The 23933-nt window shown below is 48.3% G+C and overlaps 2 protein-coding genes across 7 annotated transcripts in view; both read left to right on the forward strand.

Annotated features, from left to right (window-relative positions):
* The window catches only part of OGFR (opioid growth factor receptor), a 102044-nt gene that overhangs the window by 27413 nt on the left and 50698 nt on the right, over window positions 1-23933 (forward strand). The gene's annotated exons all lie outside the window — the stretch shown is intronic.
* Window positions 1-23933, forward strand: part of COL9A3 (collagen type IX alpha 3 chain) — a 41077-nt gene that overhangs the window by 14455 nt on the left and 2689 nt on the right. For all 6 annotated transcript variants that reach the window (XM_055722110.1, XM_055722107.1, XM_055722105.1 and 3 more), the window contains 24 exons: window positions 103-156; window positions 822-875; window positions 1620-1661; window positions 3057-3113; window positions 4726-4779; window positions 5226-5279; window positions 5798-5851; window positions 6618-6671; window positions 7794-7847; window positions 8306-8359; window positions 8649-8702; window positions 9324-9377; window positions 10115-10159; window positions 11125-11178; window positions 11610-11663; window positions 14562-14615; window positions 15320-15391; window positions 18800-18835; window positions 20218-20262; window positions 20826-20858; window positions 21549-21695; window positions 22338-22392; window positions 23167-23349; window positions 23607-23684. In XM_055722110.1, coding sequence (XP_055578085.1) covers window positions 103-156; window positions 822-875; window positions 1620-1661; window positions 3057-3113; window positions 4726-4779; window positions 5226-5279; window positions 5798-5851; window positions 6618-6671; window positions 7794-7847; window positions 8306-8359; window positions 8649-8702; window positions 9324-9377; window positions 10115-10159; window positions 11125-11178; window positions 11610-11663; window positions 14562-14615; window positions 15320-15391; window positions 18800-18835; window positions 20218-20262; window positions 20826-20858; window positions 21549-21695; window positions 22338-22392; window positions 23167-23349; window positions 23607-23684 — 1495 coding nt within the window. The remainder of the gene's footprint in view (window positions 1-102; window positions 157-821; window positions 876-1619; window positions 1662-3056; window positions 3114-4725; window positions 4780-5225; window positions 5280-5797; window positions 5852-6617; window positions 6672-7793; window positions 7848-8305; window positions 8360-8648; window positions 8703-9323; window positions 9378-10114; window positions 10160-11124; window positions 11179-11609; window positions 11664-14561; window positions 14616-15319; window positions 15392-18799; window positions 18836-20217; window positions 20263-20825; window positions 20859-21548; window positions 21696-22337; window positions 22393-23166; window positions 23350-23606; window positions 23685-23933) is intronic.

Here is a 23933-nt window from a genome sequence, read left to right on the forward strand (position 1 = left end):
TGGGGGGGATTAGACAAATAAGTACAGCCAGACTGTTTGCCCCTGGGCTTTGGCAGCTGTGTGAAGTCACCGTGGGTAAGCACTCTTCTCTCTGTTCAACAGGGGCCTCCAGGACCCAGTGGGCTCCCAGGTGGAAATGGATTTCGGGGTCCTCCTGTGAGTTTCTCTTACCATTTGATCCGCATTTACTGAACATGCCACAACCGCAGAAGAATGAATGAGGTTCATTTCTGGTCTCTCAACCCATTCTGGAACCATGATGCACAAGATGCTACAAGCCCTACTAATGCGCAGGCAATGCTGTTCCTTCCATCAGCTTATGTGGGGTCACCCCAGTCAACCAGTGCCATGCCAACGATGTGCTCCTGCTCGCAGCCATATCTTGCTTTAGCAACTATGAGTAAGGACAAAAGAGCAGCCAGTGTCACAAGAACATAGAGTAGTTACCAGCTGGCATGTACTTTCAGCATCCTCAAAAGAAGCGCTGCACAGAATGGGTCCGATCTGACGGAGCCCGTTCTGCAGAAGCATACCATCAGGTTTGGGTGCCCACAGCTCCACTGGAGAAGTACAGGGCCAGTGGAAACAGGGATGTGGGTGCAGGGATACGTTCTTCTATCCTACTCCCTACAGCATTTGCTGTTCTCTTTGCAGTCATAGAAGCCTCTGCAGAAAGAAAGGTGCGGTTTAGTCCCATTAGAGCTATCTTGCCCCACATTCACAAAAATGCAATGGTATTTGGTAGCCAGCCTTCCTCTCCCTTTGCATTTTTATTGAAATAGTTAAGAAGAGGGATTCTTACTAATTTTCACTCTGTTTAGGGACCTTTTGGTCTGCCAGGATTCCCAGGGCCTCCTGGACCACCTGGACCTCCGGTAAGTTGAGACTTGCAAATAAATGTTAGAAATTTCCCATGGGCAGTCCAGAATTTTCTTCTTGCTGCCGGAACGTGTACTTTTTTATTTGTTGTGGTTACCATGAGCATTCCCTTTCCGGGCTAAGTTTCAGCAGACCATAAACACCGTGCCCCAAGGAGGGCAGTGACTTCTCACTGCGGTGTGTTGTTTATCTGCTGTTTGTTATTTGTGCGCTGTGGGTGGAGGAACCCAGTGATGCCCAGGCTTTATGGCACAGACAGATCGTGGGGGGGGCTTTCTGTTCTCTCAGGTAAGGTTTATATGGTTGCTTTGACCATGATGTGTGGTTGTAGGGCCAGAAAGTGGGGCTTGAAACTGGTAGGGCTCTGTTTTGGGTTTGCTGCGGTCTCTCTGGAGGGGCTGAACAGTGGGATCGGGAGGTCTTTCCCAAGGAGCTTTCCCCAGACCAGGAGGAGACCAGGCACAGCTGCTCTTCTCAGATTGCTGCCTTTATTACCTAAGGCTCAAGGCTCTAGCTCAAGCTCAGTTGTACATCTCCAGAGGATGATTACACCCCTGGGTATGTCCGTTTTAAGCACTGGTGCAGCTTGGAACACTCCATTTTATGCTATGGGGCTGTGTATCTGCCTGGTGCTGATCCAGCTGAGCTTGCTCTTGGTAAAGTGCATTTCCTAGAAATTGTATTTCCTCCTGGTGTTTGTCTTGATGTATTTAAAAAAGACCACATTTCATGAATTGCAGGGTCTTCCAGGCATCCTTCCTGATGGTGGTGGGGACCTTCAGGTAGGTTTTCCTTTATGTAGCGTGAAAATATTTTTCAGTTTACCCTTTGATGTGACTTTTCATTGGCGTAGTTGGGTGACATTTAATGTGTGCCGTTCAGACCTGCAGACATGGGTCTAAACTGCTTTATTGCAGAATGCGTAAGTGGGGTGGGGGGTGTGTTTACAAGACTTAAATGTGCTTTCAAGGAGGTAGATATGCTAGTGATGATTTTTTTCTTGATCTTTGCTTTCCAGTTCGCTTTTCAAAATGCAGGTTTTGCATACATTCTTCATTTACAAAACAACTTAAGCATTTGGTAAATGACAACAGCTTTTCATGCATCTGTTTCCAATCCTGTTTTGCAAGATAAAAGATTGTGCGTGTTGTGCTGTTTATTTCCATGGATGGTGGCACCAGGTTCCTATGGGTATATGCTTTGTTTAGGCTGACTTCCTTATGAGAAAGTCTGGATTCCTTTCTTTGAGGAGAATGAAAGGAGTCTTAAGTCCATGAACGATGGAAGTGACATTTCCAGATTTCACAGCTGTTGTTGTGACAGCCTCTTTGGTTTTCTAATTGGCATGCCCCAAAAAAGCTCAGAGTTGGTTTAGACTGCCTTATGGCAAGTCACGTGGAAGTTAATGGAAAATGATACTATTTCTGCAAGCTTAATTTAAGTTACCCTGTGGAATATACTAGAAAATTAAGTTTCTGCTACAGAGGTGTTGCCTGAGGTTTTATTAAATAAAGAAAAAAACCCACAAATAAATGAAAGAAAAGCTGCAGAAGAAAATCTCATTCCTTGTTTATGAAGCTTTTAAAGTATGGCCTTTTGAGCCCCTATTAAATTTCTGTGCATGTTCTGATTTGTTCCCCATCAAACTAGAGTTCCCACCAGGGCTCCCCCACCCCTAGACACCTGCAGATACCTGCTTGTAGGTATTTGGGTTACTTTGTTATAGGTCCCCTTCCAATAAACTCTAATGCTTGTCCTTATTTCAGTTAGGTGACTTGCCTAAAGGAAATCAATAGGGGTGACTTAACACATAGGATTAAATATGTTCCTAGTGATTTACAAGACACTGATCCAGCTTCACTGGGGAGCTGTGATTCTTCAACATTTTGGACTATGGACAACTGTCAACCGTCAGAATTTCTCACTGTCTGTGCTCAAAGCAAAGCAGGTCATTCATAAATCATTATTTTGTGGGTCACTGGGGGCCTGAGGACCTGTGTAGGACCCCTTGCCATAGGGAAATTCTGGACGATATGTGATGCTGTGAATGCATCAGAAGTAGTGGATTTAGAGCCCAAACCCACGTAACCTTTTCACCTCTCCCTCGTAACGAAACCAGCCTCCCTGGATGCGCTGCGTGTACTTGATCAACCAGAGAGTGTTTCTGTTCCTTGCAGTGCCCAGCTCTGTGCCCACCGGGTCCGCCAGGTCCCCCAGGAATGCCAGGGTTCAAGGTAAGAAAAATACCCCCTGCACATACAAGGGTCTGTCTCCCAAAATAAACACCACGATGGACCCCCAGGACCGAGCTGTTTTATATACAGCACACGTCTCCTGCAGGCTCCGCACCTCTCCAAACCAGCCATGCAGTTGCCTGCGATTAAGCTGTCGAAAAGAAAATGCCTAAAGCAGCCAAATAGGAGACAAGAGGAGGATGAAGGACCTGATCCTGCCTTCTTATGTGTGCTGTTCCCGTACTCGTAGGAGTAGCTGCTCTGTCACTGAACTCGGTGCTGCAAAGTGTGAGCACTCTGCCTTCACCTTCAGCAAGAGGCTTTGCATCCTCCGAGCACCTGCTCGCACTTAGGGGCGCAGGGCTTGGCGGCTCCGTCCCCTGCAGGATTGCAGCCTTTGTTAGGTGGAGCATTCACCTACGGCCATTTATTCCTGCAAATGAAATTTAACCCTTTGCATAGGGTGAGGGTTCCTCCCTCTGGAATGAGGTGCTGCCTTTGCAGGCTTCAGAGAGCTGTAAAAATCTTGCCAGTTCTTAAATTGCACTCACAGACCCTGTGAACACAGAGAGACACATTTTACTGTAGCGAGACATAACTTACGTGATTAAATACCATTTAATTGTCATTTTGCAGCTGGCTTAGGACCAGGCAGCTTTATGTTGTTTGATTCTGGTGCGTAAATTCTAGGTTGCAACCCTTAGGAAACCTCACTCAGCAGTTAAACATCTTGTCCCCTCTATGATTCACATGAATTCTGTGCAGTAGGCTCACTCCAGCAGCAAGCTGAAGTAATAAGTTACTCGAGTTTTTTAGGAGGATTTAGCAGGATTTAGCAGAAGTTGGCAATGGGTAGAACATCTCCTGGGAAATGCTCTCAATTCCTCATGAACTGACCTTTTGCAAGTCTGTTTGGTCTCTGGGATGAGTCATAAATACTAGAAATACACAGTGTTTAGGGCATAACTATTCAAAGTTCATAGCTTGTGAAATGGAAAAACCTGTGAAGGTCTCCAATTATGATGCAAATGATGCACAGGACGTTTTGCGTGGTGAGGATTAACATCTGCCATGGCTGAAATTAGTCTGGGTCTCTCCCACAATAATAGGAAGGGAGCCAAGAAGCAAAACTGAATCTATGTTTATGTAAAAGATTTCAGTGGGACGTGGGTTTTTTTGCAAGCTTGATGATGCAGAGTTAAAGATGACTTGAACAAAAAGGGAGGTTAAAGGTGCAGAATGGAGTTTTCAGAAGTGTCTTGGCCTCATTTTCAGAAGTGATGAGAACTGAGCTTTGGTCCCTGGCCAGGAATTGAGAATTGCATCCAGAGATCTGTAGCCTGGTCTCACCGCAGGTCACTCTTGAAAACTGAATCTGGACACTTCTTGAGACCAGATCAATTCTGACACGATGATGCCTAACACGGGAATGGTGCGTGACTAATGAACCCCAGAAGTTACTGCCCTTCACACAGCTGTAGCACCTGTACGGATTATTTTCCCAGCAAGTCATCTGTGTTGTGTGGGTTCAGGTCTTAGCGCTATCTCATAAGATTTAAATTCTGAAACAAGGCTGTACTGGAACGTGAATAATTGGAGCTCTTGTTTCTAGGGACACACTGGTCACAAAGGAGAACCTGGTGAAATAGGAAAAGACGGAGAGAAGGTAAACTTCCATTTAAAGGGGGTGGGGGGGATTTTTTACTTTAAAAGCATCATAACAAATGATTTCTTGAAGAAGACAGGGAGAAATGAGGCAATTGGCTGAACAGCAAGGAGAAGTTACTGTGACTGAAGTGCACTAATACGTCAAGAAAATTCATCTTCCCAATAATCATAACGTTAAGATCAGTTTGATAAATTAACAGGAATTGTTTCACATGCAGGGATGTCAGCTCAGGAAAAAGCCCTTCACTCGTCACTTGGGTAGATGCTTCACTGATGCTGTCCCTGCATGTAGAACAAATTGCCTGTAACACAGAAGCAAATTCTGAAGCAGGAACCTGGGTGGGAGGGAGCTCAGGGAGAAATAAAGTGGAGAGAAGGTCCCTGCCTTTGTGTTGGCAGGTTTATGCTGTATCACCTCTTGTTCGATTAATTTTTCTCCCCCAGGGTAACCCTGGCCCTCCTGGTCCTCCAGGCGTTCCTGGCAGCGTTGGCCTGCAGGTAACACCTACTCTTCAGAGCAGTTGCCATCACCTTTTCACTGTGAGACATAACGGTGCCATCAGTCCCCTTGCCTTACACACACAGCTCTTGGCTCCGTGGGGTAACAGATGTGAAAGTTGATGCTGGTGAAAAAAACCCAGATCATGGTAGTTTCACTGAGCTTTAATCCCAGGTCCTGCTTTTGGTACCTTGCCTTGGATGAGACATCCAAATGCTAGCGGCTCTGGTGGAGGCCTGGGCAGCTTTTGGGTGGGTCCGAGGCTGCGTGCTGGGCTGGTGAGCAGCTGGGGGGTGGGCTGGAGAGCTGGCACACGCAGGGGGTGTCAGCAGCATCACTCGCTCAGAGGTCATCACCAAAAGGGAAAGTGTCTTGTTGGTGCATCAGCAGGCTGAGCTTTCTGCTGCTCCTCGCTATTTCTTGACATTTTCTGTGTTGATGAGTTCTCCCTGATGCTGCTCTGCCATTCTATGATTAACAGTGACAAGAGTTCAAACTGATTTGTTTTCTTAATTAGGGCCCGAGAGGACTAAGAGGCCTCCCTGGTCCAATGGGTCCAGCTGGCGACAGAGTAAGAAAAACTTTCTTCTGATTTATTTTCTCCCTCCACCACCAGTTTGTCTCGTGTGAGGTCCAGGTGGCATTTGTCCTTACTGAAGATGGCTGGGGACCTTGTGAAGATATGAAGTACAGGCTCTTTCCTGCACCTCCTGCCCCAGAGAGATGATCTTCCAAAGGCAGGAGGAGGCTACACACCTGAGGGATTAGCAGGATCAGGCCCAGCCTGATTTAAGCGTTCAGACCTGAAGGACAAAGTGCTATCCCTGAAAGACTGAGAGTACTAAAGAACCTTGCAAAAACCTGAGAAACGTTTCATGAACGTTTCCCTTTGTGCTGTCGTTTTCCAAGAAAAAGGTGAAGAATCACTGATGGACAAAGATTATCAGGATGTGAAAAGTGTCCTCAGTGAGAACAGGGCCAGTCCCTAGCTCGTCGTGGCTTTGGACTTTTGCCAAGGTCCCTTGACCATCAGCCTAGAGGCTGAATGGTTTTGAATTTGATAGTGTCATGCATTTATTTAGGCATGAGTGTGTCATCAAGATAGCAAGGCCATGAATGATATCGGTGTATCATACAGATAATGGTGGGGAGATCCAGAGCAAAAACCTGCTTGTTCAGAGGGGGATCTTTTGCAAGACTGGATTGCAAGCTAGCAAGAAATAGGGGAGTGTCTTTCCAGGGCTTTTGTGTTTCCTTAGATTGCAGTGTAAGCTGGGGATACTGGTACTTCACCCTCTGCCAGCCACAGCATTACAATGATGTGTTATTCTTTGCAGGGTGACATTGGTTTCAGAGGGTCGCCTGGAATCCCAGGACCTCCAGGGAAAGCTGTATGTATCTGTGTCTCAGCACCTCGATGGTCTTGCCTTCCACAACCAAAGCCTAAAGTTTATTCCTCCTGCACTAACCTCTGCTGCCCCTGAACAGGAGCGTGCTGACCGTCTCCATCAGATTATTCCCTTTGCCTTTTTTCCTCCAGTTAGAGCGATGTTATTTCGCCTGACCAAGATCTCACGATGTCTTTCCCTTGGCCGTGCCCCATGCCAGAATAAGTTCACCGTATTTCTCCTGCTCTCTGTTCCTCACCGCTTTTCCCTGAGCATCAGCAGCTGTGGGCGAGCACTTGAGGGGTGTCTGTGTTGTTCTTGGGAAGGAGAGTTTTGAGGAAGAGCCAGTAAGCGCTATCCTGAGCTTATGCCCTTGGAGCCTGATCTATTCCCAAGTGCCCACAGCTCACAAGGACTTTTGCTACAAGCAGAAATAGTTGTCTGGTAAAGATGCACGCCTCGACCTTTTGCAGAGCTTGGGGGCAAAGCACAGAACACTGAACCTGCACCTGTGGGCAGACTCCTGTACCCTCCTTACTGTGCCTAAATACGAGAGCTGAGCTGCACCTGCAGCATTACAGCCTCTCCAACAGCATTTTCCACTGACCTGCCGCCCGGTCTCTCCTTAGTGTGGATAACGTGGCACCAGCTGCACCTTCCCCTGCCCAGAGCAGCCAGTACGCCACAGTCTGCACTGACCCTGCGGCAGCACCACCCTCTGGGGACCTCCCTGCTCTTTGCAATTGTAGAAGAAATTCATCCAGACTAAAATAAGATTAGGTGCTTACCGTCCACCAAAACATTTAATTACACCAAGCAGAATCTAGACAGTAAATACTGAAGTTTTTCTCCCACTCTGTTTCTGGGTAAAGAAAATCCTTCATTAAATGAAGGGGAAGATGGTCTCTGCCCTGGGGGATTGTTGGGAAGGTTCCTGCTGAAATTCGTCTGTCAGGAGTTATGGAGCGTAACTGAGAGCGTACAGCTGCGCTGGGGCAGTGTGGATGCTCCTACCTCTGCTAACACCTGCAAACAGCGTAAAAAGACATCATTTACACCCTCAAAACATCAGTCTTTGTCACTGCGCGATGAAAATGCTTAATGGCTTTTCCTCCTCTGTCACAGGGAGACCAAGGAAGCAAAGGACCTCAAGGCTTCAGAGGGCCCAAAGGCGACACTGTAAGTGCAGTGGAACACCAGTCTGCTCCAGGTTTGGATGTGACATGCAAAGGGGTCTGTTTCACAGGCTTATTGTGGCTTGTGCTGGGCAGAATGGACAAATAAACCCCTTGGTTTATTTGAAAGGGATGAAAGTATTCTCAAAAGTGGGATGTTTAAATCTTATTAAAGATGCTGAAGTAATAAGGTGCCTAAGTGCTGCTTACAGCCTGGAGCGCGGGGGTCAGATCTGACATCTCCATCCTTTGAAATGATCAAGACCTTGCCCAGGTGCTGCAGCCAGCGTTGGGCCATTTTTTTGGTGTTGTCCTAAAAGAACCACCATACCTACAGGAACAGGACAGGAGCCAGCACAAACTGACTGAAATGTCCCTACAGAGTCTGAGTATTATCTTTGTTGACTGATTGTTCTTAAGGGCTGTGTCCTGGATAACGCAGGATTTATTGTTGATTTCTAGGGTAGACCTGGACCCAAAGGAAACCCAGGGGCTCGTGGACTCATAGGAGAACCTGTAAGTCAATTAAATAGGATGCAAGTCTCACTGTTGTCTTGCTTGCAGATGGTGGGGTAAAACACGATAGGAAAAAACTTGCATTTTACAGTCTTTGCTGTCACACTTCTGCTCTTTGGGCCTCTGTAATCCCAGTTGGATTAAACCCTCCTCGTACTGCTGTTAATGAAAAAATCTCCCCAGTACAACTGGAGCTGGACCTAATTGCCAAAAGGTTCTTTGATGTGAATGTATTTTGTAAGTCACAGAGTCTCCTGATAACCTTAACCTGTGTTGTGCACGGTTGCAGGGCATGCCTGGCAAGGATGGACGGGATGGAGCTCCTGGACTCGATGGTGAGAAGGTTTGTAAAGTCCTACTTAAACACCGCAGGGAAGATTTCTGTTACTGTCCCGTGTGTCTTGCAAAGCTACTGATAACTTGTCAAGAAAGAGCACGGCTGGAAAGCTTTTGCTTCTAAAAAGTTTTCCAACAGTGTAACTAGCGAAGAAAAGCGAAGTTGCTGCTATTAATTAATCCCAAGGAAATTCCCTAAAGAAAGAAGATGCACATATGATCTAAACTCAGCTGTGCCCCTACGTTTAGTGGTTCCTGTCGGCTAACTCCAGGCCTTCGGAGATGCCTTTTCAGAGCTGCTGACAGAGACATCTGTTTATTTTAATTGCCTGTAGACAAAGTGCTCTCAGGTGCTTGTTGCCAGGTTTTTGAACGATGATCCCACAGGAGCGTGGACCATGTGCCACCACGGAAGGCTGGGAGCTGCAAGGGGAGGAGGGAGACCCCTGGGAGCTCTGGGCACCCCACATCTAGCGGGCACCCACCTGCTCTAGGCGCAACAGGCTCTTGGCTCTGCACATAAGGGGAGGGAGAAGATTACAAATGCCCGTTTGGGAACATGTCCCCTGCCTGTGCCAGACCATTTTCCAGTACTGGAGGGTCCCTCCTAATCTCTTGATATCCACAGGGTGATGCAGCTCGCATGGGTGCTCCGGGAGAGAAGGGGCCAAACGGTCTTCCTGTGAGTATAGCAGCAGGACCTGCCACCTTCGGTGCGTTACAGCGGCTTGGCCGGCGGACGGGGATCCTTCCTGGGGAGAGGGGACCTTCCTTTGGTCATGGTTGCACAAGGGGCCCCATTTAAGCCAAGAGGAAATGCACCTGTCCCACCGTACAGGCAGGGGAGCAGCGTACAAGGCAGAACAGAAAACATCTGAAGTACTGCCATATACTAACATAGCAATACCCTGGCCTTTGGCCTCTCTGGCTCCGTTTAAAATCTAAATTTGAGGGGGATTTTCTTTTTCACATCCCAGTGACGTGCATCCCTTATGCAGGGAGGTAAGATCTGGGATACCATATCCTGAGCTCTGTCCCTGGCTTACTAGTGTTCATTGGCAAAATAGTTCATCTCTCCCATCTGCAAACTGTTTAAATAGAGGTGAAGTATTCCTTTCTTCCAGTCTTACAGACTATTTTGAACACTCCTGGAGAGAGGTTTCTGCTGTGCAAAATGTTGCTGCTGTTGCTCTATTCGCCTATTCCTCCCCCTTGCTCTGTCAAGGGTTAGCATACGTAGAGCTCCTAGGGCAGCCAGCAAGAGAGACATTGAAGCTATAACTTTTATGGTGAAAGCTGCAGAAATGTAAATCCTCCATTGCTTCGAGCAAATGTTGCTCCTTGTATGTCAAATCAGACCAGAATAACAAATTTAATAACTCCTTCTGATATTGCTTTAATATTTTCTTTTCTTTTCAGGGACTGCCTGGAAGAGCAGGTATTAAAGGCTCAAAGGGTGAACCAGTAAGTGAATCTCCCTGATGATGAGTTCTGGTGGGGAAACTACTAAACTTGTCACAGCAAGGCTTGTCAGCTTTGGGGGGTTAGTGCCCACAAATAGACCCTGGGAAGACTTACCCCAAAGTGATGGTGGCGGCATTTCTGCTGGGGCTGAGCACCCCTGACAGGGGGGAGCAGCATTAGGTGAAACTGAGATGACCCTGATCTTGCTGAGGCAGCTTTTGCACCTGGTTCGGTGAAGACAGAGCAGATACGCAGAAGAGTCATCAGTGGTTTTGTAAAACTCAGAAGGAAGCGTTCACCCTTCTGTCAAAGTCCCAAGACAGGCTTCATCTTTGGGAATCAAAAGGCTGAGCATCTGCCAGCAGGAGTAGGGTGATCTCATCTTGCCTTTTGGAGACTTCCCCCCCACCTCAGGAGAAAAGCTTCTGCAGAGCTTTAGACTGGCATCTATCTGTGAGACAGAAGGAATTCTCAGACCAAAGCCACCCAGGGCAAAGCTGTTCTGGAAAGCAGCTTGTGTTCTGTCCTTCCCTTTCATTTCTGAATTTCCCCCTCTGCACCTGCATTGATATTCTTGCTAACCCTCATGCATGAGAACATGCTGCAGGAAGGTGTTTCTCCTGGCATGGAGGTGATGCAGGAACGAATGACATGGGGTGTCCTGAGCATGCCTCCAAGGAGCATCCCTGTCCCACTGGTCCAGTCTGAGAAGGGATGTGGTGGCACTGCCCTGTGGCTGGCAGCCCTCCCTTGTCACTGGTCCCAGGGCAGGATTTACAGCTCCCCTGTTCTTTAAATGTCCATTGTTGAGAGTTTTGTCATCTTGGTCTTAAAACTGTGAAAGTTTAAAACTGCTTTTATTTCCTGATCCAGGTTTTAACTCCTTCCTCCATTTGTTGCTCTAGGTAGGACAGAGATGACTCTGGAGTTGTGCCCTAACAGAGTGTTTGCTTTCTGATCTGCAGGGCGCTCCTGGAGAGATGGGAGAGGCAGGTCCCTCTGGAGAGCCAGGCATCCCTGTACGTATCCTCGTTATTTGCACTTATCATGAGCTCTGCTGAGTGTGTTTTAAACCAAACTGCGAGGCTGGAGCTGGGGTGCTGCTGCCCAGCACAAACACAGCTTTCAGCAACGCGGTAGGTGGGTGCTGTGCTGCCTGCAACACGTGCGAGCCCAGCGTGAGGAGCGCTCCCGGGCAGCCCCCTGCCTGCGCGGAGCTTCCCAGCGAGCACGATGCAAGCCGGACGGGGTGGACACCTCCATGCACAGATATGACACTGCAGCAGAGGTCAAAGCCCACCAAGGCAGGCGGTGCGACCTAGCGGATGGGCCAATGGGGCAGGGATCGAAATAGGCCAGGATCCAGGAATGCGTTCTGGCTCTGCAGTGGGGCGGGAAGGATGGATGTGTGGCTCCTAAATGGCATCGCTGACTTTCGTGTTATTCGCAGGGCGATGTTGGTGTTCCTGGTGAGAGAGGTCTGCCAGGACCCAGAGGAGCAACTGTAAGTACAGCGCTGCTTGTAGATCAAGTAGATACCAAACCAGAGTTCAGTGCGTGGGAATTACTCTCCGGCTAAAGTAAAAGGCCACATTCTGTCTTGGTGTTATCTTGGGGGAGTTTTGGCCTCTGCTCTAAGTGTGTCGGCTCCTGCTTTCACTGACAGCTCCATGCGAGTGCAATGGGACTCTTCCTCCCACTTTGGCCAAGCAAGCTGCTGCTGTCCAAGCGGCTCGTGGGGCTGCTGCCGTCGGACAGGAGAGACTGGGCAGTCAGCAGTTCCCTCATTAGACAGTAATAATAAGGTGCAGCTGGTGCTGAATGCGAGTCATTAATGAAGCAAAACTCCTTTTAAGCCATTGCTATGTGCACTTGCCCCCACCCACCCATGAAACCCTTCCCATTCCTGGATCGCTTTCCTTGGAGCAGTAGATGTTCATTGCCAAACCTGAAGCCGAACAAGCAACAAAACGGGAAGAGCCTGCGCGTTCTGCTGGTGAACGACAGGGGCTTGGAAAGCTGGTAGTCCTGTTGGGAATCTCTTGCCTTTCCGGCACGTAGCTGCGTGCTTTTTCCAGCTGCTCGAGAGTCCCGGCTGCCCTGAAGCTCACGACCGTGCGGTGCCACACCAGGCCAGTTGCCAGGTGGGGAATCGGTCAACACGTTTCCTTCTCCCACCCAGTGCTGCAGAGCATGATCTGGCTGGGAGCTTGTAGGTGTGAGCCCCCAGGACACCGAGCCCCAACAGGGTTTCGCTTTTTCTCTGTGAACTGATGACTTTTTTGAAATTTCTGGGCTAGAAGCCGCTGAGGTCCTCAGTGGAGCATCTTGCTCCTGCTTTCCTTGAATTCCCTGCATCACCTTGGAGCCTGAGAAACAAACTGGAGTTGCAATGCAAACCTGAAGATAACTACATGGCTACCTGATGTGCCCTTGCTAAATAGCTAATAGATAATAATAGATAATAAATGATATCAGGATGATAAAACCCTGATTTTGTTCACACTACTAAAAATGCTAGGCTACCTTTTATTTTGTCACTCCTCAGCTAGTGCTGCCGTTGTGGCTGGGTATGACCTTCCAGTCGCTTTGTTGGGCTTTTTTTCTTTTCTTTTTTTTTCCCCTTTTAATCTCATTTGGAAATCCAGAAGCCTACAGCAAGTCTAACATGATTTCTGGTATGTGCCACTTGGAAGAAATTGAACTGTGTGATGATTTATTGTTTGTGAGCAGCTGCTCTTTAAACTTCCAAGGAGAGGGAAATCAGCCTTAGAAATAAACTAAATTAATAATATTTGCTTTTAAGTCTGCAATTTTTCATCCAAACAGCTGGCCTCACAAAAGGTATCGTATTATTACAGCCAAAAATCAAATGTGGTTGAGCTGATTGCATTGCTGCGGACTTCTGACGGGGGTGTAATAGCAGCTGAACCCACATTTCTTTCTAACCTGGGTTTCTAATTTCTGATTTGTGATATGTCTTAATTTATATGAAGTATAGTTAAGCCTAGGCTATTCTAAGAGAGCTGTGGGATTTGTCTAGTGTTGAGGCTGTTTGGCTCAGAACAATTCGGCTTTATTTAGCGTAGCCTAGCAAGGGCTTCTTCCCATCCAGAGGCTGTCTGGCTCTGTCAGGTCCCACCACTTTTAAAGGCCGCAGCACAGCAGCAGCACTTTTGATGAGTTTTAACTTCACTTTCCTAGAGTTCTTTACTTACGACTCTCAGAAGTTACTTACTGAATGACAAGCAGAGAACAGAAGTGGAAACAGTAGCCACAAAGACACCTGAGCAGTTAGTTCTCTAGCCCAAAGGATGCTGCTGGATCTCAGCAGATCAGCTCCTTCGTCTGGGCAGCCACTGGTGTCTGCACAGATACGGCCGTGCTGATCCTGAGAGCCAGGCAGGGATAAGGGCACATGGTTCAGATCGTACAGCGTCACCCATCATTCCTCTTCATGACAGCCCAAAAAAATCAGGAGACAGTGGATACTCAGATAACAGGGAGAATTTTGTAGGGCTAAACAATACTTAAGGAAAAAATACAGATGCCATTTTAACAGAGGGCACAGGGCAGTGTGATCCAGTGGGCAGCTGGTTCCTTGGGCAAGGTGGACAGTCCGTGCCGAGGGATCCGCTCAGGTTGCAGTTTGTTTGTGTCCCTTAACCTTGTGCCCAGCAGAGACAGCTGTGAAAGGAGGCAAAGCTGAAGTCCTGCCTTGTGACAGAAGTTTGCCTAAGGCATCTGTTTCAAGAAGACACTTCACAAAACGGGATTTAGATGCCTAAATTACTTAGGGTATTTTTTTTCACCTAAGATCTTTATCGCTTATGTGATTTTTCTCAGTAGGAAGCAATAGAGACTCCTAATGGTGATGTTCGTGTTCTGTCTAGCGAGCCAGGCTCTTAAACCCACCTGTGCTAGTAGTGTAGATACCTCTGCCTTCTACATTGCTGGTACCAAGCATGTCCAAGGAAGTGGATGCAGTTGCCATTTTTCATTTCCAAGTGTGTGCAGCACCCATTTTACAATATTTTCCTGCAGAACTGGATCAATTAAAAGCATAATAATGGGATAGCAGATCCCCTTTAATGTATAGTGTCTATGCTCTGTCATGCTACCACTTTTTGCTGTTGTTGATCTTTCCCACTCATGAGTATGGTATGTTCTCAGGCATTAATATATACAAATAAGCATTCCTGTTAATATTAACACAGCTCAGTAAACACCAAGCAGCGCTTTACAGTGGCTCATCGCATTCATCAGCAATGCTGCTGGGCAAAGTGCGCTGCAGTACAGAACTGCATGAGCTCTTTCTGTTCAAGTGAACCGATTTAATGACACAAGTGACCTACCTGGCCCTGAATTTTCTCCTTTCCTAAACTCATCTTTCTTTTTTCAGGGGCCACTTGGTCTTCAAGGCCCGATGGGAGCCCCCGGTGTCAGAGGTTTCCAGGTTGGTGTGCTGACAAGGGTAATTCCACGTGCACTGTGTTTCGGCGGGCCACCGCCAAACTGCAAACCTCGGGCAAGGCAATAGCCTGATGGCAACAAGTGATGGGAAGAAACATCTTCCCGTTTGCCAGGACCGGTTTGATGCCTCTATTAAAACAGGGCAGTAGAAGGAGCACGAGGCCAGATAAGCTGCTTGCTGGAACCATTCATATTTAGTGTTTGTTTGCAAAAGAAAGATTGCAGTTTGACCTACATAAACACCTTAATTTCTCCTCCACCTGGGTGCTCCCAGCCTGTTTGTCTTCAGCGAGCTCCCTCCTCCCTTCTGCCGCACTGGGGACTCGCATTCCTCCCCCCCCCATGGAGCATTCACAGCTGCTCCCCACTCCCCAGTGAAACTGGCTGCAAAAACTGGTGCTACCTTCTGGGAGCATCGCTCCATCGGGAGTCACAGGTGGGATTCCCAGCGCTTCGGCAGGGGCTGAGCTGGGCTGTGATGGGGGCAGGGACCAGAGCGAGCTGTGCCAGCCAGCGCCGGGGGTGCCAGCGAGCGGCCCCGAGGTCCTGGGGGAACAGCAGAGAGGAGACCGAAGGCAAATGACCTTTTAGAACATGTCACGGAGGTTGGTGAGCCTTGGGCACGTCAGGACACGCAGGCTTTCCTGGTGCCGAAGCTGTAGCTTCTGGTTTTTGTTTTCCTAACAGGGTCCCAAAGGTGCCAGTGGCGAACCCGGCCTTCCTGGTCCGACTGGACTTCGTGGAGAGTTGGGTGACAGGGTAAGGAGACATCTGTAACTAATTCCTGCTTGGGAGATAGGAAATCAGGGCGTAGGGGGGCCCTGAGCACGGGGGAGCTGATGTCACCCCAGCAAACACGCACTGGGGTCCCAGTCCCTCCTCTGAGGCTGCTGGTGCCCAAGACGGACCCTAGGTGGGGAGCAGGATTTGTGCATCCCACCTCTTCTGTTCCTCTCCTTGTTTCTGCTTCCATGCAGGAACTTCCACTATTTCTAGACAGGGTGGATCGTTTAGAAGAGACTTTGGGAACCTGTCCTAGCCAGACCAGACAATCCTTTGGGGCTTTTTCTCTGCTCTCTATGCTGATTTCCCCCAAGCGTTCCCCCCATGAGCCCAGCAGAGCTGTGCCACACATTTTTGTTACTCAGACACTTGATTACGTTTTCTGGGTTTTTTTTAAATTGCAGTTTGCTCGGTGATTTTCTTTCTGAACAGCAGCAGACTCGGGCCCCACACCTCAGAATAAAGGTGACTTTTTATTTAAATGAATTCATTCTCATTTAAAGGAAGCCAGCAGGGCAAAGTGAAGGGCATTTGCAGGGGAACAGTAGCCGTGTGTTCGCTCCTGCCTCGGCTCCAGCTTTAAGGTGACGTTTCTGTGTAAGCAATCACAGTGGCACCGCGGGAGTCTCACAATGGCCCTTCTGTGTTGGCTCCAGGCAGGTCTAAAAAAGCCTCTTGGAGGGACTGTGAGCCTGGGAGTGTGGAACAGGAGGGTTATTGTGGAGCTGCAGGGTTCTGACTGTGTGTAGGGCTTCGCTGCGGTGAAAAATGTACGTGCAGAGGGGAGGAGGCCCCTGCACAGAGCAGCCTGGTCTCCAGAGAGCAGAGGGAGGGAAAATATGCTTAAAGAAAAAAAAAAAAAAAAGGCACCTAGGTTTTATTTCTGGCTCTGAAGTTAAGTGTAGTTACTCTAAAGATGTAATTGTTTATTGTTTCTTAACACCCCAGCTCATTAACAGCTTTCCCCAGGACAGCATGCTGGCAGGTGTGGGTGATGCTGGAGACTTTCCACCTCCACGAATGCAACTGGTGCTCGGTGTAACCTCCCCTGCCCGCCCAGTGCCACTGGTGTCGGTGACAGCCACGTGTGCCCCCAGGCCACCTCTGTGCTGGGAGCAGCGAGGGCTCCACCAGCAACCAGCAAGGCCCATTTCCACGCTTATTGCCGGGCACAAGATTTGGGCTGGGAAGACCCTAAAACATCAGACCGTGTCTTTATAGCTTAAACAAACCAGCCTTTGCTGCTGGGGGTGGGCAAAGCGCAGCAGGCACTGCCCTGGGTTTGCTTTACTGCCAACCCAGCCTGCTGGTCCTGGTGTGTATAGAGAGATCTGCAAATACAGGGTGGATGGAATTACACAGCCGCAGCTAGCCCATCACACTCTCCTGAAATCAATTGTGGGGTTTTTTTATTCTTTGAAAAAAAAAAAAAGTAATTCCTGCAAGCCTGAGTTAGCAGGTACTGATAGGCTTTTTCACGGTCCTTGGACCGACTGTGGCCAGGAATATAAACCAGCATATCAGTGAGTGTTTTTGCTGGCATAAAAAATACAAAAGGTTTAGTGCATTTGATCATGAGATACAAAATAGCATTAAGATGCTATAAACCATCTTGTTGGAGTGGGATATTGGGGAGGGGAAGGATTTGACTGGTATTGCTGACTGAGGTAGCAACAGGCAAATATTTTTTCTAAGGATTTTTATTATGATCAAATTCCTGAGGATTCTGGATGCCAGCAGCCATCTGGGGCAACATCTCTCTCAGCTCCACACTGGCATCACTAGATGCTTGGCCAACAACGTTCGATGTGTTTAACTGATAGGGTGACACAAATGTGAGTCACTGGTTCCTGCTGCTCGGAAATTAGTTTTGAACCAAACTCCTTTGGGCTAAGCTTTTGTTTAAGGGAATGTTCCTCGCAGAACATGGTCTTTGGTGACTAACCTGTGTTTTATTGCCATAAACTTTCATGGAGCCTTGGGATTCGGCAAAGTCAGAGGTATAAATCTAGATGATGGTATTCAGAAAAGAATATATCACCTTTGCCATTGGCAAACATCATATGGGAGTTATAAATAGCTGTGGCCATTTTTGCATTTCCACATTGTTGTCTGTTTTGCTGAGAATTATTTTCTCTTTAGTAGAAATCCCCCCTCTTTTTTAACTTAGTGCTTGATCTGAGCAAAATGCTATGCCCTTGTTATGTGTTTGTCCTCCTTGAAGACTCTGTTCTGCTGAGCCATCTCTAGATCTAGTTATAAAAAATAAGATCAGTTTGCAGGCGCCAGATTGATGAATGTGCTGTAGACATCCTGTTTGCAGGGTAGAATGGTTGAATTTTCCATGTAGATTTTGCAGTAGAGAAAAAGATCCTGGGTTCTCCTGAACTCCTCATTGGCTCTGTTATATGGACCCAGAGCCACAAAGAGGGCTGAAAATGTCTCATGTCCTCTCTGTGAATGCCCGGTAGATAAAATTGGAAGGATTTTTCAAGTTGCCTGAATCAGCTCACCATCTAAATACATTCTGTTCCCTTGGCCGTGATGTTCTATGAATCTCCAAGTCAGGAGCACCTAACCCTAAATCTCCAGGAAAACTGACCATCTAATAAAGCCTTGAAAGAACATCCTGATTTTTGCCTTTACAGTACAAAAATATTCTCGTCCATTTTATACCATACGTAAATTCTGTCTCCTCCTCACATCTTCAGGTGTGAAGGGCAGAGATCAGTTGCCCACCGGCCTCACCCTGGACCTTGTGCTTTAATCTGTGAATTTGTAAAATTACTTTTTTGCTCACAGTAGTGAGATGACAGTAATGAAAAGCAGAGGGGCAGGAGCAAAACAAGAGTTTTTTGGATGGATGGGAAAGATTACTTTTGTGAAAAAGGTTGGAAAACCTAGGATTAAAAGCACAGAGTTCATTTTAGTTTCATTTAGGAAATTGAGGAGGACGGTAAGAGAAAGGCTGGTGTAGACAGCCTGTGCCAGGCGGGTGGAGAGTAGTGCATTGCCCAGCCAGGTCAACAAGTCCCTCTGGTCTGGTAGGATGAGGACATGGTGGGCAGAAGCCACCAGACCTGAGCTGGGGGGTCCTGCCTGGTCTGGCAGCTGCCCTGTGCTGTTGCTGGCTTGGTGAGGGGCCAGGGAACTGTCCTACAGCACAAACTGGGGACTGTAGGGAGTGCTGCAAAGCCAGCAAGGATGCTAAACATCTCTTCTTGTTTCCTAAGAAGCATAAATGAGATTTGGACCCTCCTACTTGGCAGCTGGGGGGCTAATTCCCAACCCCGTGCTGAGTGAGGGAACGTCTGACCGCACCAGGAATTCACAGGAAAATAACAGCTTGAGCTCATTTGCCTTCTTTCTTTTACTTATTTTCAGGGTCCTACTGGTGTTCCTGGTCCCAAAGGTAACCAGGTAAGTGGTAATTTCCACGCTGTAGCCAGCAGAGGCGTTTAAGCCTTACCTTAGGCACAGCCTTTGGCAGCACAAACTGCTTTTCCTCCCTCAAATGAAAATATTCCGGAGCAGGCACCAACAAAACCCTCTTCGGTCCGGTTTTTCCTGCATTGGCAGAAGAGATGTAGTCTGTTCTAATGGAGACATATGGAAATGCTTGCTACGCTCTTGCTGTGCATTTTGGAAGCACAAAGGCATGCTGTGTATGAGCTCCTCGCAGCATGTGCATCCCGAGTGAAGTGGCACAGCTTTTCATTGAACTTCATATGCCTGATGAAGAGGATTTGCCCCAGCCTCAAAGCTTGGCACACTAATAGACTAATTTAATCTTTTGCTTTTTGCTGCTTAACTTCTGTAATTGGCTTAACCTCAGCGATGAGCTTTGGAGCCAGTTTTTACCAAGTGTACGACTTGCATTAATGTGTGACTGTTTTTAGCGGCAGGCAAGTGCGCTTCCAGCAAGTGTTGCTTGTTACGTTTGCCAGTGCCTGTGTGGTTTCTGTTTTGCTGCTGAAGGAAAGACCAGCCTCATCTCCATTTGTCTTGAAATAACTTCCTCTGTAAAGCCACAAGTCACCACAAACAATGTTCATTACCTGCTGTAATTGCCATGTAATAAGCCAGCTCTGCTGCAGAGCATTTGGCGCGGGATGTGCTGCCCGTGCGGCCGGTGGTGGCGGGTTGCAGCGATTCGTGTCGCTCCCAGCGATGCTCAAATTGCAGGCACTGCGGTTGGCTTTGTGGAGGTGACCAGCAAATTGATGCTTCTTGTCATGGCTAGTAAAATTAATGTCACCAGAACTTCAGCCACTTATGTTACGGTCCCCAAAGTGGAGAGGAATGGTCCTTACCAAGTTGATGGATCACTTCTGTTTACGGGTGGGATGAAGCTGTTCTGGGGGTGACTCTTTCTGCTGAGGAAGCCTAGAGGACACAGTCACACTGGACATTTAGTTGTCATAGCAAACCATGTTTTCTGTGAGACCCAGAGCTGGGGAACCTGCAGTTTAGATTCCCTGTACGAGGAATGCCAGTGCCAGCCTGTGGATGTCTCTCATGGGCACCCCATCAGGGCTGTCATCTGTGTGAGTTCAGCTTTTCATCCAAGTACCAGCTTGTTGCAGAGGGCACCTAGTCCTTGGCAAGCTGCCCCACACCACGAGTGCCATTTATCAGCTACCGTAAATTCAGCTTCGGGAAGACAGAACTTCATTTTGCTGGACCAGCTGTATAAGCTGACAAGTGCCCCCATGTGCCTTAGGAGCTGAGGTTATCCAAGTCTCAGAGTGAGCCTTATTCTCAATAATTGTGCACTGTTAATTCTGGTATCTCACTTCCAGGGCATTGCTGGAGCAGATGGCCTCCCAGGTGACAAAGGAGAACTGGTAAGTGTCCTTGAATTCAGTAGAATTGACTCCTCAAGTAACAGATGGGCCTAGAGAACCGTGTATCAACAACTAATGTGGTCAGTCAGAATTAACCATCCAAGAGCTCCAACCTTGCTGGCTGCGAAAAGGAGAAAGCAGCCCAAACCTTTCTGCCACCGTATTCACGGTGTACATCGGCTCTTGACCCCAGGCAGCACCGGGTGGCCAGCATGGCCTTGGCAGAACTGAGGGTGTCAGCACTCGCTTGTCATTTTGCTCCTTGGAGCGGTTGATGCTGCTCTGCCCATGGCAGGTCAGTCCATCTCGAGAAGCAGCCAGGTTGGTGGGACCCATGTTCAGCGTTGGTACCTGGGGCAAGTCTTGACGCCAGAGTCCTCCCCGTGTGCCAGGGCTGAACCTGGTCCCCAGCATCCCATAGCCGTTCCTGGCCCCTTTGCTAGAAAAGCCCATTGGATGCCACGCACATGTCATTGTGGCTTCCTGGACCTTGGGAGGTTTGGCTTTACATGCACATTGCCTGCATGGATCATTATTTCTTTTTTTCCTTTTCTTCCTGACAGGGTCCCTTTGGTCCCCCTGGCCAAAAAGGAGAGGTATGTGTAAGACATTGCGGGCTCGTGCCCCAAAAGATTTGGGAGTAAACATGCCTGTTGCATCTTTTGATGATGTATCTCCATAAACTATGTTCTGGTGGTATTTCCTAGAAGCATATTTTCTTCATAGTCATGTTATAAAATCTATGACAATGACAATTTTTTGTGGCACTGAAAACACTCAGATGTGGTAATTTTGCTCCTATTATCGTAATCTATATACATAAACCCACCCATATGATGTCAGAAATGTACATGGTCAGCCAGAGCAGTTAGGGAAACCTGAAGAATCACAGAATGGTGGGGGTTGGAAGTGACCCCTGGAGCTCACCTAGCCCAACCCCCTGCTGAAGCAGGGTCACCTCCAGCAGGTTGCACAGGACTGTGTCCAGGCAGGTTTTGAATGTCTCCAGAGAAGATGCCACGGCCTCCCTGGGCAGCCTGTGCCAGGGCTCTGTCACCCTCACAGAAGTTTTTCTTCGTATTCAGATGGAGCTTCCCATGTTTGTTTGTGCCCGTTGCCCCTTGTCCTGTTGCTGGGCACCACTGAAAAGAGCCTGGCCCCGTCCTTTTGACACTCGCCCTTAAGATATTTGTATCTTAAGAAAGGCTTAACTAATTCCCATGAGAAAAGAATGGACCATGTCTTCTGTTTTAAGTGGTTTGGGGTTTTTTTCTTCTTCATTACAGCCAGGAAAAAGAGGAGAACTCGGTCCAAAAGGTGTCCAAGGCCCTAATGGGACAGCTGGAGTACCAGGGATCCCGGGACACTCAGGGCCCATGGGCCATCAGGGGGAGCAGGGCATTCCTGGCATCACGGGAAAACCTGGGCCTCCTGTAAGTATTATCTGCTGCTGGGGCATGGTCAGGGAGTCTTGGGGGAGAATCAATAGGTCATGGATTTTAGATGCCTATTCAAAAAATAAGGCCTTGCATTTGAGCAGGCAGAAGTAGGTAACTGTGCCTGCAAGCTCTCAGTCTTGTGTCCTGGATCCACCCGTGCACAGAGATGAGGAGTTTGCAGGTGTCAGGGCTGCAGTGCCCCCGAACGCGTGCCTCGGAGAACCCCTCTCTCACAGGGGTGGACAAATTATCTGTGCCCATGGGACCAGGCTGTAAGTCACCGTCCCCATTACAGAACAGGGTTAGAAACTGGTCATTTAAAACCACAGCTCCTGTTGAGCCCTTCAAATGCCAGCCCTCCGCCGTAGCGCAGGGCCCGCGGCTCATCATTCAGGAAAGGCCAAGGACGCCCCAGATTAAATACCCAACGTTAAGGTTGATCGCTGCCATGAGCACGACAGTTTCTGAATCGAAGCCGTCGTCTTTTGAAGGTGGGCAGGAACCCCACTGCTCTTCAGGCAGGATCCTGTGCTGCTTGCTGAGCTGCTGGAAATGTGTTTCGTGGCCTGAAGCCTCTGTGAGGGCTGGTTATCGTAACGTGGTGTGTGTAAGGACAGATTCTTCTCTTAATTGCAGGGCAAAGAGGCCAGTGAACAACATATAAGAGAACTCTGTGGGGAAATGATAAATGGTGAGTATTACGGAGAGAAAGCGGACTGTAGTTACCGTATTTAGCTGAAGATGAGTAGATCCTGAACATAAAATGACTCCTGAAATTTATTTTTCTGTCTTAATAAGAAAAAGCATGTTGACCTTTAACGTAAGGAGATTATTCAGGAGGTCATCTTGTTCTCTGGGATGTCTTTCATTTTTCTAAAATTAGTATTTTAAAATGATTCATCGTGGCAACATACAAAGTGTGCTGGAAAGCAGCTTTGACACACGTATCACGCCCCCTCACCCATGAGTACCTGCCCTGTGCGCCGGCGTGCTGAACCCCAGCTCCCAGCTCCCCTCCCCAGCACGGCCCATCCCTGAGGAGCAGTCCCCTGCCGTTGGAGTTACTGTTCGGCCATTGGGATGAAGTGCAACTCTGAAAGCTTGTTTCAGGAAACTGGTTTGGATTCATTATTTCAGTATTGTTTTCTAGCTTGAGCTCTTTTAAAGTGGTTTAGGAAACAGGAAAGATCAACGGGTTGCAGATTTCTGCCCAGTATCTCCCTCTGTGGAGATGTTAAAAGAAAAAAAAGAGGCCACAGGTGAGCCGAGAGGACAGATTCAGTGTTTCCCTCTGCCAGAAGCAGCGAGCACATCGCAGTGGCCGGGAGCAGGAGCTGGCCGGGCATCCCACTCTGCTTCACCAGCCGACGGCATTTTCAGCTGCTCCTTCGCTCGGTGGCAGACGACAAGCAGCCGAGCAAAGGGCGAACATGTCACACATGCAGTTTGTAATTGTTCTTTCCAGATCAAATCGCACAGTTAGCTGCTAACCTGAGAAAGCCCCTGTCTCCTGGTATGACGGGTCGCCCTGGCCCCGCTGGTCCCCCGGGTCCTCCTGGCGCTGTGGGAAGCGTTGGGCACCCTGGGCCTCGCGGTCCCCCTGGATACAGAGGGCCAACAGGAGAACTCGGCGATCCTGGTCCCAGAGGTGAGTAGGACTAAACCAACCTGCTTCTGGTTTATGCCCACAGAAATAAACTGCAAATTTGTAGTAATTTCAGCAGTGGAGGGGGAAAGACCGCGCCCTGGGGAGCAATGGGAGTCCCAGAGGGCATCTTTAGGGACACGGTGCAAGCAAAGATCCTAGTGCTGTCCTGAGGATTCTGAGCTTCTCTCGCTGTTTCCTGCCCCTGGATCCAGCTGCAGTAGCAACTCATTGTTGAAATTGTCTGTTTCTGATTAAAGGTGACACTGGTGAGAAGGGAGACAAAGGACCTGTTGGTCAAGGTATTGATGGGCCTGACGGCGATCAAGGACTTCAAGGTAAGGCTGTGCAAATAATGTAACAAACCACGACTAAAGTAAGGGCTTAAGAGGGACAGCTCTGCATGTTGTTGGCTGGATATTACAATCGCTTTGTCCCTGTAATCATTACAGTAGGGTGGTTTTCCTGTGGGTAACAGCAGGTGCAGACAGTTTGAACAGTGGAAGTTAATTAGTACATCCTCTCTAGTCCTAAATGTTTCTGAGAAAAGGCTGCTGGTTTCCTCCACTGATGGCCTGTGAAAGGTC

The sequence above is a fragment of the Falco cherrug genome, chromosome 10 (assembly GCF_023634085.1).
Source record: "Falco cherrug isolate bFalChe1 chromosome 10, bFalChe1.pri, whole genome shotgun sequence".
In the NCBI taxonomy this organism is placed as follows: Eukaryota; Metazoa; Chordata; class Aves; order Falconiformes; family Falconidae; genus Falco; species Falco cherrug.